Source organism: Protobothrops mucrosquamatus, unplaced genomic scaffold (genome assembly GCF_001527695.2).
Source record: "Protobothrops mucrosquamatus isolate PMUCROS unplaced genomic scaffold, P.Mucros_1.0 scaffold_210, whole genome shotgun sequence".
In the NCBI taxonomy this organism is placed as follows: domain Eukaryota; kingdom Metazoa; phylum Chordata; class Lepidosauria; order Squamata; family Viperidae; genus Protobothrops; species Protobothrops mucrosquamatus.
Genome location: NW_015386286.1, coordinates 357,586 through 374,417, shown reverse-complemented (window position 1 = coordinate 374,417; position 16,832 = coordinate 357,586). Strand labels below are relative to the sequence as shown.

The 16,832-nt window shown below is 37.3% G+C and overlaps 1 protein-coding gene across 1 annotated transcript in view; it reads right to left on the bottom strand.

Moving 5' to 3' along the window:
• LOC107297184 (tubulointerstitial nephritis antigen-like) overlaps window positions 1-16,832 on the bottom strand; it is a 31,580-nt gene that overhangs the window by 9,148 nt on the left and 5,600 nt on the right. Inside the window, exons 2-8 of the mRNA XM_029286278.1 lie at window positions 15,774-15,837; window positions 14,559-14,648; window positions 12,381-12,495; window positions 11,039-11,162; window positions 10,118-10,268; window positions 2,876-3,053; window positions 2,479-2,524 (exon numbers count right to left, since the gene is read on the bottom strand). Coding sequence (XP_029142111.1) covers window positions 2,479-2,524; window positions 2,876-3,053; window positions 10,118-10,268; window positions 11,039-11,162; window positions 12,381-12,495; window positions 14,559-14,648; window positions 15,774-15,837 — 768 coding nt within the window. The remainder of the gene's footprint in view (window positions 1-2,478; window positions 2,525-2,875; window positions 3,054-10,117; window positions 10,269-11,038; window positions 11,163-12,380; window positions 12,496-14,558; window positions 14,649-15,773; window positions 15,838-16,832) is intronic.

Below are 16,832 nucleotides of genomic sequence, written 5' to 3'. Positions count from 1 at the left end.
ACAGCCTGATGCATGCATATATAAGGAAAGGAAAACCTGCACTGTTCTCAGATAGCTAATAAAGCATCATTCAATCGTTTTGAGAAAACAGATTATCTGTTTCTTTTCCTTTCTTTTCTTCCTTAATTCCTATTCAGCCAAGATGGAGTGTTCCCCCTTTTACTTCGTCTTATTCTTACTTCTTGGCTTTTGCTGCATCCCTTTTGGAAACATCTGCCTCTGTCTCATCCAATCCCTCTCACACCTACAATCTGTTCTTCTTTACCATTTCCTCAAACCTCTCGTGCTAGAATCTCTTCATTTCTTTCATGTTCAGATTCCTGTTGAGAATCATTAGAATGTAAGAGAGGATCTGCTAGACCAGGCCATTGGTCTGTCTAGTCCTGTATTATATGTCATTCAGCCATCAGTTGAATGCATTGAAAAAGCTCCTGTGTGCCTAGACTGCACAGTTATTATCTCTGTCGCTTGTAATAGAATTATATCATAGAATCACAGGACTGGAAGGAACCCCAGAGGTCATCTAGTCCAACTCCCTGCTCAAAAGTCAGGAGTCCTTATACCATCCTGGACAAGTGGTTGTCTAATCTTTTCTTGAAAAAGTCCAGTGATGAAGGACCCGCAACTCTGGGAGGCAAGCTGTTCCACTGATTGTTGTCACCGTCAGGAAATTCCTCCTTATTTTCAGATTGGATCTCTCTCTGAGGAGCTTCCGCCCACTGCTTCCTATCCTCACCTCAGGTGCTTTGGAGAATAAATGGATGCCCCCTTCCCTGTGATAGCTCTTCAGGTATTGGAAAACGGCTATCATGTCTCTCCTGAGCCTTCTCTTCATAAGGCTAAACATACCTAGTTCCCTTCCCATCAGCCAGTATTTAAGGCATGCTGCCTATAATCCATATAAACTGTCATTATGATGTTTATGATATAAACATCATAAATTGCCTCATCCTTCAAGAATTCTTCCAGGCCCATTTTACAATCATCCAACTTGGCTGCCATTATCTGTCCTTCACTGATAGGGAATTCCAGAGTTTAACTGTGGGCTATGTGAAAAAAACCCTCTTTGTTGTTTCTGAATCTTCCTTCATTTGAAGAATTTATATGTGAGAGAGGGAGAAAAATATTTGCACAGGTGTCTGTGGGAGGCAAGGAGATGGCAACAGCTACATGCAAAATCTATATTTAGTAGATTTCTAAGATTGCCTCCTCATCTAGGAATCTGATCATATCGGCACGCATCAGACATTGTAATGGAAGTACACACTTGGCATTTGCAGGATGACACATGCATAGATGTCTTTGTTTGAGCATAATTGTTACAGATGCCCCTTTCTCCACTTGTGTTTGCCATGAATGATGTTATATGCCTCCATCGCTCAACCTCTGACTCAACTTCATCCAAGTTAAAGAGCCTCAGCTTCCCTAACATTTCTTTGTAAAACAGCCTTTCCACTCCAGTAATTCTGAATGCTCTTTTTCTCCTTTTCTCCAAATCTATAACATCCACCTAAAGATGAAGTGGTCAGAAGCGTCCATGATGCTCCAAATGAAGTCTTTTTGTGGATTAGTTAAAACGAAAAGTGTCACTTCTTAAAGTTCCTTTTCTAAGGATCCCTAGCATGAAATGACTTCAGTAGTTCTAAGATTGATTTCTCCCTCCCATCCTTAGTTTGTTCACCAAACTAAGGTGGCATCCTTCTACGTCTATCCCTCATCTTCAGAATTTAAAATTCCTCTGAGAAAACTGGTGGGTTTTCTCGTGCCCAGTTCAAAACCAAATAGGACTTCTTCGCTGTTATTTGATGCAATAAATCACCATTTCTATTCAACCAGTCCTCCAGTGCTATTTGAAGCCAACCTGCCTGACATCTTTTGTTAACTCTTGCTGGTCTCAGAATGCTAAAGGCATCAAGAACCAGTCAGTGCTTTCTCCAGCTGACCAACAGAAGAGGCAAAGATGATCGTTCTCTCTTGTGCTGATTGTTTGTTTCCAACACAAATTGAGCTGGAGCTCCCGATTCTTCCAATATCGCCCACTCTATGCAGTATGAAGGTATTGACGCTTTCCCCTCACATTTAATACCCATAAATATAGATCTAGACATCATAAATCCATGCTCATTGTTTTGGAGTGATATAGTTGTAAACTATCAATTTCACTGAACCCATGGACTAGACCAGCTTCTGAAGGGACATATGGAAGAGTACACCATAAATCAAGCTTTGCTGTTTTGTTGTATAACATCTTGGTTTAGGATTGTAACAAATCATCTAATTCTAAAGTATACACCAGGCAAATTGAAGCTGAGCCATATAGTAGAATATATTGAATCTTAGGAAGAATGAGGGTTATGTTTGTTATTCTAAAACAATTAACACAGAGACAACTAATATTCTCAAGAATTGTCTGTGGTAAGAGTTTGCTTTTATGCATGTCATGCTTAGTAATTAATTTTAAATTGAGCTTTTCTCTACCTTGCACTGGACCATTTTCTTTGATTTCTCTCATTATATCGGCCTCCTAGAATTGGGGAACAAAAAACAAAATGGTACACTTATTTTTTACATCTATTTCCCCTCATATTTATGTTTCTGAATTGAACACCTTATTTAGAGAAAAGAGTACACGGCATTTATTAATTATAGCAAACAGTTTGATCTGGCTGCACCCTGATTTTACTACATTCTCCTTAGAGAAAGGGTTTCAATTCGACATCCTTACCCAGTGATGAATCTTTCTTTTAGAAAGAAACCCCTGCACGTGCAAATATATATGTATCAGTGGAATTTGGGAAGAACCAAGAAATTGCCAGCCTTCAAGGTAACAAAAGTAAATTGTAGGAGTTGAAATTTATTCACGCTCAGCACTTACCTTTGAAGAGATTCGGTAGGGAGAGCCACACTGATAAATGCGGTTTGATGTTTCAAACTGATTTGGACACGGCTTTGTGGGCCGTCTTTTCCCCTCAGCATCAAACACACTTGCAATGGCACAAGTCATCGGGTGAAGCTGGTTCCAGAATAAAGGATAGCAGGCATGGGATACCAGCCTAGTTAGATTAAAATACAAATTGATAATATATTTTTTAAAGTTTTAAATAGGCAGGATTCTTCATTTTATGTAAGGAACTATGTTTCAGGAATGCCTCATCTTTTAGACTGATGGCAGGCAATGCTTTTTCTAAGTTTGGAAACACATGTATTATTATCATTATTATCAAAAAAAGGGTGGAGGGTGGAAAGCAGCTGTAACTCAAAGTCGCCTCAGAAATGTGGATTCTTCTTTGGCAATATTTTGAATGGTGATTAGTCAAGTGGGTGCTTCACCTCTTGAAGAGATTGGACAGCCATTTGTCTGAAATGATATAGGAACACCTGCTTGAATAGGGTGTTGGACTAGAACAGGGGTGTCAAACTGCCGGCCCGCGGGCCGGACACATCATCCGGAAGCCGCGCCCACCCCATTGCTGGCAATGGAGAAAAAGTCCGATACGTTGCGCGACGTCACATGATGTTGCAAGTTTGACATGTCTGGACTAGAAGATTTCCAAGGTCCCTTCCAACTCTGTTATTCTGTTATTCTACTCTGTTAAAGTAGACATAATATGCCTATTGGAAGCTTATACTTTTTTTAAAAAAGTAAAATATATTGGTACCTATGTAGTTAGTAGTATATAACTTAGTAGTTTGGAAGTAGTTTAGAAGTAGAATTCTTAGGGCCTCTGGCAGCAGTAAAAGAGAGGCTGGAGATTTGCATTCACCTTCCATGTCATTGATTGCATACATGCCTGTGTTAGAATATGGATTAGATTCCTGTTCAAGAGAGGCTTTTCAAATTAATGTATATATTATAACCTGAAGGAAACCTATTTTTAATTTACAACATAGCTACCTGGAATTAAATACAAGTCCATCTTGATCAGCACTGTGGCAAAGAGGAGGTTAAGCTCCTTCTTACTGACAGAATCCAAGACCAGTTTGAAACCGGCTGCTAGATGCAATTTGCATCTCTGAAAAAGTGAATCCAGGTGACTGAAGCCATATTGTGGTTGTCCCTGGCTGTGCAATCACTGTACTAGTATCTGTATCAAATATCCCATACAGATATAAGTTAGTAAGAGGATATGATCAAGACTGCATCTAAAAAATGAAGATAATCTATACCTTATTATATTTATTTTTTTCTACTCTTCTACTCTTTCTGCTCTTAACTTGAAAGCATTTATTGCATTACTTATTCTTTTTTTCTGAATCACTCAGAAGTCAGGAAAGCGTTTATATCCCACCATTCAAAATGCATACCCTAGGAATCCTTTTTATCTTAAAGATACAGACTCCTTATAGCCATCATGTCAGATGGGATTGTTCTGCAACAGCTCTGAAATTTGGTTCAAGAAAGTTATTTTTTAACAAGCTATTTTATTATGTTTTGTTGGTTACTTTGCTGGAGCCAAGATAAGGCAGCTACAGTGTGAAGTTTGATGCAGACCTTCCATACAGCCGATAGGATTCCTGGAATCTAATTTGGAAAGGGTTACAGTAGATTGGGATCTATTGGTAGGATATTAAATGTTTTATGGAGGAAAACAATGTGTTCTATTTTTCTGTTTTCTTAACAGTGGCAACAAAAAGCCTCTTCTTAAATAGTCTATTAGATTCTCTGATCCTTACTTCAGTGATAGAGTTGTACTAATATGAGTCATTCTAGTGTATGGCTGAAGCGGTACAGGACATAATTGAATTAATCTCCTGAGCTAACATTTTGTGGATTAAAATCTTACTTAAAGAGGATCTGCAACAATGTAGATCTTATATTTTTGAAATCTGCACTCTCACCTTAGAAATGCCTTCTTTGATCCAGGTGCTTTGAGATATTTTGGCATAGAGTTTTTATCACGAATGAAGGCAAATATATGTGTCCCAGGATAATGTTGCAGGATCCAATCTGGGTCGGTCACTGGGAGTTTTAGTCTAGCAGTTCCTATCATGCCCGACTGTTGGTCAGGCTGATTGCAACTGAAGGAAATAGTAGGCCATAATGCCTAGAAAGTGTTGGTTAAGCAATTCTGGAAGTTGAAGTTGAAGCTCACACATTTTAAAGTCACTGAGGTTGGCTTTAAACACTAATTTACAGACTTCTTCAAGCACTATATAGGATTTAAGGCCTAAGGCAAAGGACATGATAGCATCCCATACTATTTCCACAACAGAAGCTGGTCTAGACTAAGAGTTGGTCTTTATTTTAAAACCAGTGATGGGACAGCATCCTGCATCTCACTTTAAGAGCACTTAGTGATCTCAGGGACAAGGGCTAAACTATATGGAATAGAAAGCCTGACCTCTAAACAGGGGCTGATGGTAATGATGCTGTTGATAAATGTCTATGGAGATTCTCAGTCATCCAGGCCATGGTTGTTCCAAAGGTGCTTTTTCAAAAAGCAAGTGGACTTTCTTTGTTTTTTCTTGAAGTTGTTTTTGTTTTTCACCCAAGAAGCTTCTTCAGAACTGAAAAAGCTTCTTGAATGAGAAGTGAAATGTCTTTAAGAAAAATAAAGAAAATCCAGTTGCTTTTTGAAAAAGCACTTTTCGGATGCTGTTGATAATGCCACTCAATATCCCAAGTTATCATCTCACTCTGGCTAACAATAAAACTAACCTTTTCAGGATTCCAGTGACCTGTAACACTGTGGAGATGCATGCATATTTTATAACACTTGTCCTGCATATGGTCAAAGCTCCACTCTTTGGCCTCAGAGTTACCTTTATCTGCAAACTCTGTTTGGCAGACTCTGTATTATACCATCAATTTGCAAGCCAATGTATGAGAGGATAGATGCTTTGAAGAAAAAAAAAACAAAATCACTAATTCCTTTTCATAATACCAAATAAATAATTAAGGGTTCTGTCCAATGCTGCTTATAAGATTCCTGTCTTCCCTCCATAAATGAATATTGAAAATATTTAGAGCTCAAGATACAAAATGATTGCTTCTTGTCGTTACACAGCTATTATTCTGAAAAATGTTCTTTTAAAAAGACAGACTGAAAACCACAGATGTGGGAAAGTTCTGATTCATATCTAGGGCCTTCCTTCGTTTCAGAATTAACCACCAGCAATTATGTTTGAACAATTTTGAGGGGGAAGGTGGGGAAAGAGAAAACCAATCCTTTCAGAAAATGTTTAGGAAGTATCTTTGTTCCACTTTGATGAATAATACCGTGGCTTCTGAAATCCTTAAGCTTCAAATACCTTTTGAAGTAAACTAACAATTCAAAAAGGCATTCATAAGCATCTTCTTTGTCATTTGTTTATTTTGCTCTGCTTAAAGTAACATAGTGTCATGGTAACGTTGAGAATTTTTTTTCCCCAATAGGATGTAGCTGGAAACTGATCATTCTAAATAATGTTAAATGTTTATTCCATTTGTTATGAATTGCAAATCTGTAAAATTTAAATTTATAAATGTTTGATAAATTATCAAATGCTGCAGGTAATTAAAAATTAGAAATTATATAATCATAGCAGTTAAACTTGATCATAAAACTAAGGGAAGCAAGAGCAAAACAATTCTACTCAAATAAGCCAGTGACCTGAGAATGTCTGTGGAGAGGAGGTTACATGTCAAAAAAGTCAAGATCCCTAACATCCCTTTTGTATGTGTGGCAATAACCTGCATGTGCAAAGAGGAGAAGCTCCTATCATGTACTTACAACCACCATCTTGACAGTTTTGACCCTGGTCTTATAGGCCTTGTTAAATGTGCCCTATTCTTGATCCCTTGAAACGATAAATAAATTGGTGCAAAGCCTTCCCTTCCTTCCCAGAATAAAAGAAACTAATGATTTATTTTATTCAGGTTAAGGTTGGATCAGAAATAAATATACTACAGGTAGTCCTCAACTTATGACCACAATTGAACCCAACATTTCTGTTGCTAAGCGAGACAGTTGTTAAGTGAATTTTGTCCCATTTTATGACCTTTCTTGTCACAGATGTGCAGTTGTTAAGTTAGTAACGCGGTTGTTAAGTGAATCTGGCTTCCCCATTGAATTTGATTGTCAGAAGATCGCAAAGGGGAACACATGAACTCAGGACACTGCAACCGTCGTAAACATGAGTCAACTGCCAAGGGTATGAATTTTGATCACATGACCAGGGGAATGCTGCAGTGATTGTAAGTGTGAAAAACGGTCATAAGACACTTTTTTCACTACCGTTGTAACTTTGAATGGCCACTAAATGAACTGTTGTAAGTTGAAGACTACATGTATTTGCTTTTAATATTTCATTTTCTAAATCTTTTGGGTTTTTCCCAAATAGCACATAAATAGTGAGCTCATATCTCTGTTCCTGCAACTAGAGAGCAATACTTAAACAGCCCTGTATGTATCTTCTGAGAAGTAAGTCCTACTCATTTTGATGGACTTGTTCTCAGATGAGTATCGATTTCAGCTATCTAAATATTGATACAAGTTGGGGCTTCCAGGGAAGAAATGGCAAACTGAAGACATCTCCCCTAAAAGCAGAGCCAAAGACTACGGCAGAACAAAGACTGGCTTTTTGTAATTCCTCTCCAGACAAGGAGAGAACCTGAGATAGCCCATAAGTCTTCCAGACAGTTGAGATGACTGCAAGGCAGTGGTCTCCAGCAGATTTAGAGCTCTCGGAGATGAGGGAAAGTCACCTTCATTCAAATCACAATCAATACCTTTAGGGGCCCATGGCTTGCAAATGGCCTTTTCTAATCACTTTTAGAAATTGCTTGTTAACTGCCTTTCAGTTTTAAGGAACCAAGTAAGTTTCCTTCAGTTCTTAGTGAAAAAAATTTTAAATACAAGTTTAAGGGTTTAAAAAAAATCTTGTCTTTTGGAATAAATAGCAAGAGGGTGATTAGAATAGTGGAAAGGTACAATGGTCTAAGGGTCCAGATGGATTTGAAATAAGATTTTGAAGTTCATTATAAGAATCCTTCCCATGGGAAATGCTGTTGTTTTGAATTCTTAAAAAAACACGATTGGATGGGACCTTAAAGATTGGACACTAAGTGAACCCAGAGGAACTAAACATTACAATTAAAGGAGAAGAGCACTTGAATTTGATTTACTAATACAGACTGGAGCAAAGTACTTCAACATTGGATGTACTGAAGGATATTTGCGAACAATGAACCAAGAACTTAATTTTAAGAGTTTTTGCCAGTATAGACAGACTGCATTTAGAAGATGTTATGGAAGAGGAACCAGCTTTACCAGACAAAACTGAGATTGATTTGAAAGTGGGTTTACACATGACAGGTAACAAGAATGATATGGAAAAGATGCTACACTCTAAATACAAATAAAACTGCCTTATGTCTTAATAATTAAAAGGGATATAATAACAAATAACAAACCAAATGTGATCTGGATAACTTTCCTACCCTGAATTTGCAAAATAGGCTTTTAAACTTTTGAAGAACTTTGTGAGAAGGGACAGAGAAAATGTTTTTTAAAAAATAAGTTTTATTATTTGAAGGGATTAAAGTTCAAGTTTGCTAAAAGTAAAAGGAAATAATATATGGTTGGTTTATTTGATCAAGGTTAACATAGATATGTTTTTATCTTGGGTAACTCTTAATGGACTTTTGCTGACCAGAACTGAATGACAAGGCTTGAAGGATTTGTTTATAGATAAAATATGAGACATGGAAAGAAGAGATTCTTTGTTTATTTTAAGAGAAGGTGATAAGTTACTAAAATTGTTTAAACTTGTTGTAATGAAGGGGGAAGCCATATCTTTACATATTTCTTTTCTTTTTCTTTACTATATTCTTATTCTTTTTTACTTTCTTTTCTACTTTTCCATCTTTTCTGCATTTCTACTTTTTCTATTCTTTTTTAAGTTTATATTAGTTTGTAACTTTTAGTTGCTATATTTAATAACATTAGTATAAAAATAAATATTGATAAAGGTTATTGCTTTAGCTGTACTTTTTGTGCCAGAGAGAGAATGATTTATATTTTCTTAAGAACCTTGTCAAACCAATTTAGAAAATCAGTATCTCATTGGCATAAACTCTATTTTTATGTCCATCAGTGTGAATAGTTGCATAATTGCCTATTATTCTGTTTTATTCACAGCTACAATAGAATATTTATCCTACAAGGAACAAACAGGCAGAATTCAGATCTGTTCTTTGAATGGCAGCTATAATTTTCTTCACCTATAATCTGTCACATCATCCCATCATGTCTAATTACGAGCACTGATGAGGTTTTGTCACTGTTGCAGGACTAATTTATCAAATAAAAATATGTGCTGCAAGAAATCTTTCTTATCATATTTTTTGTGTTACTGTTTGGGTTTTTCTTTCTCATATTATTGTATGTACCTTCACATTTTTTTAAAGTGGACAAATACAATGGGTTTAAAGTACTTAACATTTATAAAGAGTGGTTAAATGAGTTACAGTTGGAGAAAATCTACGGTAGTATGTAAGTTCTTTTACAGGATTAATATAAGTTTACAAGGTTATATATAAGCTTTTGTAGGTTGATCTACGCATTCCAAATATCTCAATTAACTATAGATAATTCCATATCCACATTTTGTTGACTACACACAACATATAAAACCAGAAAGCGTGGTTTACAAATCACAGAGGCTCACTATGATTTGCAGACAAACACTATGTAGGAGCAGCTGTGATTCTGTGCCAGTTTGAAACCTTCTGCATAGTTAAAGATATATTATACTTTATGAGCTGCTAGGGAAGGCTCAGCCTATCTCTCTCTACCAGACACTCCAAGCTCCACTGTCTCTTTGGGAAGCAGCCCCTCCTTCCTTGGATTCCAAACTACATTCCACCATCTGATGGTGAACAGGAATCAGTTGGCAGTCTTAAAGCTTTTAACGACTTGCACTCAGCCTGTCCACATGGGTTAATGAATTTTGTATCACAGAAGCAACACCAGTCACACTGTCTGTTTTTCGATGAAAATGAACCCTGAGAAATAACTGGCATCCACCCTGAAACTTCTTATCTCTCTAAAATGGATGGTATGTGTATCATAATATTGTTTTCTGTAATTGATTCTTTCTTACTTCTGGGAATAATAATAACAATCCTACTTACCCATACTCTGTGATGTAAGACCAAGCATTGCTTATGCTTCCTCCTTGGCATCCTTGCTGATTCTTAATGGCACAAGATATCAGGTTCTGAGGCGAAAGATTGTCTGTGAAATGGCCTTGGGAATGAATTGCTGTTCTATCTGCAGCTACACCTATCCAATGGAAAAAGGTCAGTTATAAAGCTTTCTGCCTGAGAGGTAGTAATAAATCATTGAAACGGGAATACATAAAACCAGCTAGCATTCCTTAATTTTGGTAGATTACTGTGAAGATACATGACCTTTTCAAAGGATTCTCGTAAAATTGGGGATATTTTTTCCCTCATGGTTTAGCATTGCATAGGCAAATAGAACCAGCTGGTTTTGTTTGCAGAATTATAGACTAACAGAGTTGGAAGGGACTCTGGAGGTCTTCAAACAGAAGACCTTTGACCAATGGATAGTCAAGAATGAAATCTCTGTTGTCCCAATATGGTTGTCCTACAAGAAATGCCATATATAGGCAAAGGGCTAACAAAATTCTCTATAGTTAAAACTGGGTTACGTCAATATGGATGAGTTAAGAAGTTAGTTTCGTTCAATTTTTATAAGAGGTTATCCACAGTCGCAATATTCTTTATAAAGAACATCTATTTCTTGTATCTGATTGCATACCTTTATTGCATATTTTTGATCGCACATAAAGAATCTACTGAGTTCAGGCTAGCATTTTAGATTTTTTTTCTTTGAAGGGTTATAGGGGGGAAGTGCTCTTGTTCTTTTTCAGAAGAAGCAATCTAATGGGGTAGAAGAAATGGAAAATAAACGGAAGTTGCACGCTGTCTTTTCAAATACACCTAGCAAGAAGTCAAGAGTAAGTTTGAAGTAGATATAGTTCAATCACAATTCTAGGCACCAACCATGCAGCCAAAAGAGCATATTACTTGCAGTTGAAAATGCCCAGGATGCTGCACAGTTTCTTTGGTCCAAAGGATCATGAATCCAGCCTGGCCATTCGTAGGAAGCCATAAAGAATTCGGGGAAGTCCGCAACAGCTGCTGTGTTTTCCTAAAGAGATCAAACATTTCGGTGCAGAAAGCTATAAGATTCAAGGCTGCATCACTGAAGCACCCACAGACAGACCCATCTCCAGAAAGCCTTGTTCATCCTCTTACCCCTCAAGCTGTATACATAGGCTGTGATTACAGACCACTGTGAACATCTCCCAAACATTCAATGTTTGTCCTTAAATGAATTAGTTGTGTGAGCAGGGAGAGGGGCCATAATAAAATAGCAATAACCAAACAGGTGGGTGATAGGGGAGAACAGAGTTTTGTTATGCGCTGCAGAGATTTTTCATGTGCTGTGACGTGATGTTGATCCAAATGAAAATACATGCCAACACATACAAGGCAAAAAAAAAATATCAAGGAACTACCAACACAGAGCAACAAGCTAACAGCAAACAACTGTCTAATCAGGAACCAAGACCACTCCCACCAACAGACAGGGCAAGACACTGGTATATAAAAAAAGAGCAAAACCCCACTCTTTGCTAACACTGATGGTGTTACCTAGTTTGATACTGAAACATCTGCAAGAAAACAACCAAGGACCCCACAAAAATCATTTTGAAGACATTTGGGACATTTGGTGTGTTTGGATCCACCTGGAAAATGCTGCAGCGAGAATGGTTTGCAGATTGTTATTAGATTTGTGACAATTTACAAAGAGGTGAGAAATGTCTGATTTTTTAATGCTGAACTATACTTCCAATGCTGAAGGATGGGAGCTGTACTTCAACAACATCAAGAGGAAAACTGATCTTCTATTCTTGGGCTACAGGGAGATGCAGATATAATGAAACTCTAAAATTAGGAAACAGAGGAATGTCTACATTTCATTACAAATATTTACCTGAGTAAACACAATCAACTGTGAAAAAAACAATCATTTTCATAGGGAAGATTCGTTGTCTTGATTAATCAACTGCCTATAAATGTTAGATCTTTGGGTATTGTACACAAAAAAACCCTCTTATCTAGAGCATGAGTGTCCAACCTTTTGGCTTTCCTGGGCCGCATTGAGTGAAGAGGAATTGTCTTGGGCCACATATAAAATATATGATATACTTAATGTACATAGATACATAATAATGGTAAAAGTTTGCAATCTTGTGGGACCACAATACTAGCTATCCAGGGCTGCATGCAACCTGTTGGGCCATGGGTGGAATACGTCTGATGTTTGTACTTTGAATCGAAAAGAGAAAAAATGGAGACCTACTGTGACAGGTCGCATGTCCAACAGGGCAGCCGATGGGTGAAATGTGCCAAGACGATAATTGAAACCTTCTTTCAAGCTCATTCCCCAGAACTGGCTGTAATTATCAGCTTTCCATCTGTCTCACAAATAGATAGAATGCATCAGATATGTATGTATATTTGTATATAAAGGTGTGTTTAATAATAATAATAATAATAATAATAATAATAATAATAATAATAATAATAAAGTTGGAAGGGACCTTGGAGGTCATCGAGTCCAACTCCCTGCTGAGGCAGGAAAATCTATACCATTTCAGACAAATGGCTGTCCAGTCTCTTCTTAAAAACTTCCAGTGTTGGAGCATTCACCACTTCTGGAGGCAGGTTGTTTAAAACGTGGCTGTTTTAAACTCGGCACACTTCAGGGGTGCTATTGTTTATAAATATTTTGTCAAATTTCATTTCATGCAACCAGTTGATACTAATATCAGTAAAGATGATTATGTTTCCTATGCTCGGAATCAACACAATTGTTTCAGGATTCTGAAACTTATGAAGCATGATGGTTGATAACATGAATCTATCCCATGACTTTATATTTTTATTTTGCATTGATAATTTTTGTATTTGACATGGACATGAACAAAAAAAAGCTAATAGTGGCCAGGGGAGGGATGGGACCATCAAGGAATCCTTAGAAGGCCAGTTTCAAAATTCTACTGATCCTAAAAAATTCTAAAGATTCCTTGATTATCCCATCCCTCTACTGCCCTTCACATGCTAATCAATCTGTTAATGTTCTTCAAATAATAAGGGGGGGGGATGGAGACGAAATGCAGGATTTCCTTCTCCTCCACTCCCAACATAGCCAGTGATGGTGTTAAGATGATCTGCTTAGCCAGGTCAATTAAAGTTCAAGTAATTGCATTTATTCACACCACATGTTGAGCCTTGTTGATTTGAATCTTTATTAAGACTGTTTTGGGTACAGATAGTCCTCAACTCACAATCATTCTTTCAGCAACCAGGGCCTCCCCCCAGCCCCTATGGCACCCCATGCTCCGCATAATGGGGAAAGCTACATGAGCGCCTTGCTTAATGACAGCATAATTCTGGGCTCAGTTGTGGTTCTAAGTGGAGAACTAATATATATGTATTTGGCTTAGTAGTATGCTCTGGGAACACAGCCTGCTTGGTTAGTTCATTTATTCAGTATATTGTGTGTTTTCAAAAAATGATGCAATTCAGTCACCAAGTTGGATGTGTTGTGTGAACCTAGCTGTTGTGAGGGGTTTTTGTTTGCCTTTTTAAAGTGACTCACTCAAAACTGCATATTTTGTACACCATCTCAAACAGGTCTGTCTCATGTATTATGATAAAACTGCTCAAGATACCAGTCACAGTTAGCTAGGAAAGCCCCTAGCTAACATATGTAAAAAAGGAACGAGATTTAATCATTAGTTGTGGCTGTCACCTTGACTTTTTTCTACTCCTCTGTGAATGCTCCTGACCTTATGGCACCTTATATAAAAAGATGGTGGCAGTATAATCTTTCATATTAATAGATAATAGGCCAGAACTCATTTTTGGAGATGTATCGATGATTATTCTTAGTTAATAATTAAAAATTCACAAGAACAGAGTATGATTAGAAAGTGAAGCCAAAAAACCTGTTAACTTCTAATAAGAATTTTTTTGGGGGGATGGTGTTGCATAAACCTATCAAAGAAGGCTGTTATCAACAGCAGGAAACTAAAATTACGATTGATGGCAATAATTTGTTTTCCTCTTTTGTGAGATCAGTTAGTTCAGAAGCAAATCTTGGCAATATGTCTGTAGCACATTCCTTCATTATATTAGGACACATAGATTCCTATCTTACGGAATAAGAGTTGTAAAAACTGGAAATCATTCCTTTTTGAATTGCAAATTGCAGTTCTAAATTGCAAAATTCTAAGATTTGCAAACCTAAAACTCCGGACAGTTCAGCTTTATTGCTGTTTGGTGATGAATTGATTTTGTAGATTTATTTCTAACATTAAAATATATTAGAAAAGCTGTATGTGTGCACATGAATTCATATGTAGTGCAGGCATTCACAAGAATTAGTGTATCATGGCAACAACCCACTTGATACTTTCTCTGTAAATAAAGGGGAAGCTATTTGCCTGAGAGTCACACACATCAAGATGCTTACCCATAGGTCCCACTGTTGATTTGCTCAATTAATTTGGGCTGAATGAGGCAGGTTTCGTCTGCGCATCTCCAATGACTGTTTACACACTTACTGAAAGGAAGAGAACAGAGAATAGTTTTACATGAGAAAACAAAATTTGAAGAACTAAACATAGCATAAGTAGATCACAAGCGATGTGCTTGTAAAATTTTCATGCTCAGATGCCACAAACATAAGACCTAGCTAAGAAATCTGATGGAGATTTCTTGCATCTGATGAAGAACAACCATCCTAGTTGGGAGGAGGCATCAAACTGGATATTAGCCTGGACTCATTACATAAACACAAGAGGGCAAAGTCTGACACCCCCTGAATGCCTTTGAGTTTCATCTAGTGTTTCCCAGGAGAACCTGCCAGTCTGGGAAGATTCCTATGAAACAGGCAATAGAAAAATAAAGTAACTAGTTTAAACTCTTTCATGTGTGGTCTGGTATAATATTAATATAATATTATACCAGATTAATTATTAATTATACCAATAATAATAATAATAAAGTTGGAAGGGACCTTGGAGTCTTCTATCTAGTTCAAACCCCCTACTCCGGCAGGAAACCCTAGGCAACCTTGGCTTTTTTATGACTCGTGGACTTCAACTCCCAGAATTCCTGAGCCAGCGTGGCTGGCTCAGGAATTCTGGGAGTTGAAGTCCACGAGTCATAAAAGAGCCAAGGTTGCCTATCCCTGCCCTATACCATTTCAGACAAATGGTTGTCCAATCTCTTCTTAAAAATTTCCGTTGTTGGAGCATTCACAACTTCTGGAGGCAAGTCGTTCCACTGATTGTTCTAACTGACAGGAAATTTCTCCTTAGTTCTAGGTTGCGTCTCTCCTTGATTAGTTTCCATTCATTGCTTGTGCCTGACAGCACCCTACTGTTGTTGCTCTCCACATATTTTCCCCCCAGTGTAAATATTTAACATAATAGGCAGCTCCACCTTCAAACTGCATATAAATGTACTCTTACAGTACCAGTTTATCCAGATTGCAGCACAGCAGCACAGCAACATATCTGCAAGTAATTCATGGGCTGTTGTGATGCAGGCTGCCAAATGATTTCTGTTTGATTTGTACATATGAGGAGAGCACTCATTCAAATTAATGTGAGTTTAGGGTAATAAGTGATGTAATCATTTGTATCAATGAAGATTTTTCATTCCTTTCTCTTAGGGACATTACCAACTGTTGCAGTTATCTTTAAATGTTGCTCCTTCTTCATAATGCTGTCCATCTTTGAAGCAATCTGCCAACACAAAACATAGAAAAAGAGGTAATAATTAGAAAAATGCTAGTGTGTGCAATCTTCCCAAAAGATGATGCTTCTATGTCAAGTAGGAAACTTAATTTTTTGCATCAGTGAACTGAATTAATAATTCATCCTTGCAGAAAAAGGATGAATTGAAGAAAAAGAATATTTGAAAAAAGATGTTAAGAAGCATGCCCAGTGCAGCCCTTGTAATGGAATTTAAGAATTATTCTATTTCCATTAACTTTGTTTCTATTTCATTCCTGAAGTACTTTTTTTTTTAAATTAGATTCTACTTTTCCTTCTCCAAATTAATGCTTTGTACTTCTTTTAAAGAGCCAGTTTGGTGTAAGGCTAGAGACTGGGAGATCATGAATTCTAGTCCCACCATAAGCAGCAAGCCAACTGGATGACCTTGGGCCAGTCAATCACTCAGCCCTAGGAAGCAGGTAATGGTAAACCAATTCTAAAAAAAACCTTGCCAAGAAAACTACAAGGACTTGTCCAGGCAGTCTCCAAGAATCAGACACATTTGAACGGAAAAAAAAAATCCTTAAATAAAACCTTGAAGATATTTACAAGCAGGGCCTAAAACATACTTACTTCTTGCTTAATGGTGGATGCAACACAGTTGGCAATGTAGTCTGTTTGCCGTGGCTCACAAAATATAATTATTAGCGCAATCTAAACTCCAGCATTTGGCAGCTAGACATAAACTAGGCAATTGCTCTCCTAGTTGCCTTTTTATTTTTTTCAGCTTCTAGAATCCAAAGATCTAGACAAATTGCCTAGAGAGATAAGGACTATCACCTTCCTTTCCAACCCAAGTGGTTCTATTTGATTAAAACGGTCCCAGGTGAGGTTCAACTATGCTTGAAAGAACTAGTCAAAGATCCTTGGTCCTCCTGCATAACAAAAACTTGTCCAGCTTTAGCCATGAAAGCCAGCTTGGTGACCTTGGACCACTCATTCTATTTCAGCCCATCCCACCT